Raw genomic sequence first — 1,525 nt, 5'->3', positions numbered from 1 at the left:
CAGATAACGTCGCTTTATTTTTAGAGGTGAAGGACACGCCGGCGTGTCTCCTGTAGCAACTCGCTCGAGTGCACTTGTCTGACGTCGTCAGCGCGCGACAATTTCCTGCCGACATGTGTCCGAAAGAATGCGGAACAGGTAGCGCGAGAAAAGGAGACGCGTTGCGGAATCATTAATTATTCTCATTAGGCGGCGCCTGACATATGCCGCGCAACTGGCGAAACAGTCGCGCACAATTATTCATTGTCAATGTTTCACAAAAAGACCGTTATTTATGCCGAATATCAACTCGGTATAAATACTGCTGCCGCGCCGCGGTACGGCATACAAGTGCGAAGGTGAATCAGATTGCAACATGAGGGCGGCAGTCGTGCTTCTGGTGCTGATCGTGATGTGCGTCCTGGTCGAGGACTCCGTAAGTTCGAGCTCTGATCTAACAGTAGAATTGACTTCTTTGTTCGAAAGTTGACGTAAAACAAGTCTCCTCGAGCTGACGACTCGTTGTTCGTTTCGCACGCAGGAAGAATTTTGGTTCAAACGATGCCGTCGTCCGTGGCGTCGTTGGAGACACCACCGTAGAAGGACTACCACGACTACGACCACGACCACGACGACGACGACGACGCCGGCGACAACGGCAGCGACGGCAGCCCCGACGGCAGCCCCGCAGCCGCCACCGCCAGCGCCGGGAAATAGAAAAAGACGTGAGATTATGGACACTCCGCTTATACCGGTGATATCATAAGCGTGCGAGGAAATTGCAACGTCCGACCGGAGGAAAGTGATGCCTGGACCCCGCGAAACTTTGTCAGAGCGTTGGCAGTTGTAGTACAGTACAGTAGAATAAAACCGGAGTAGCCTCCTCTGAGACAGTAAATCGCAATAAAGACGTATCAAACGCATGCATGCATATGCGAGTGTCATATTTTTCAAATCTTCATATTTTCGAAGCCGACGGAAAAATTATCCGAGCGGACGATACTCTTCCGGGAAAGCGCTTCAAGCGCTGCCGATAAGAGAATATTGATGAAACCGGCTGGTGAAAATAGCAACGAGCGGAAATCGTAATGCATATCACGGACACGCATGCCATGCGCGAATCCTCAAACTGAACTTTGCAACTATTTCTTCATCGCATATCGATTTTTTGCCCGATATGCATAAAGGGAGAAAAAGCCGCGGGAGGATCCGAGCGGTTGCTCGAGCGGTTGTTCGCGCGGTCGGGTTTTTCGTCGAAAATGCGGGATCTGCCATGATGATGTCTTTCGGAGCATATCGAGAAGCGGTAAGATATGCGCCGAGAGAGCGACAAAGACGACAGTCGTTGGAGCGCGCGTTTCTATGGGGTTGGAGGCTTTGCCCGGGCTGAAATTTATTTTTCTACGAGTCGTCGTCGCATACGACCTCCGGGCCGCCGAGGTCGCGATATTCCACATGCGTTATGCACACGCAGATACACGCGTGATGCGCGTAAATCGGACGAGGGTGGAAATTTGCGTTTGATTTTGCGTCCACCGCGATGACG

General features: G+C 51.7%; 1 protein-coding gene across 1 annotated transcript; it reads left to right on the top strand.

Moving 5' to 3' along the window:
- The first annotated feature begins 284 nt into the window (after positions 1 to 284).
- On the top strand, positions 285 to 912 carry LOC105188899 (mushroom body large-type Kenyon cell-specific protein 1-like). The gene is made up of 2 exons (XM_011150600.2): positions 285 to 415; positions 521 to 912. The coding sequence occupies exons 1-2, from the start codon at positions 356 to 358 to the stop codon at positions 743 to 745; spliced, it is 285 nt and encodes a 94-aa protein (XP_011148902.2). The 5' UTR covers positions 285 to 355; the 3' UTR covers positions 746 to 912.
- Positions 913 to 1,525: the final 613 nt, after the last annotated feature.

Source organism: Harpegnathos saltator, unplaced genomic scaffold (assembly GCF_003227715.2).
Source record: "Harpegnathos saltator strain DR-91 unplaced genomic scaffold, Hsal_v8.6 scaffold562, whole genome shotgun sequence".
In the NCBI taxonomy this organism is placed as follows: Eukaryota; Metazoa; Arthropoda; class Insecta; order Hymenoptera; family Formicidae; genus Harpegnathos; species Harpegnathos saltator.
The sequence above is the reverse complement of the archived record's forward strand: the minus strand, read 5'-3'. Positions and strand labels throughout refer to the sequence as shown.

Coding starts and splice junctions, on each gene's coding strand:
- LOC105188899 (XM_011150600.2), top strand. CDS start 356: ATGAGGGCGGCAGTCGTGCTTCTGGTGCTGATCGTGATGTGCGTCCTG. Junction 416..520: donor GCGTCCTGGTCGAGGACTCC/GTAAGTTCGAGC, acceptor TTTCGCACGCAG/GAAGAATTTTGGTTCAAACG.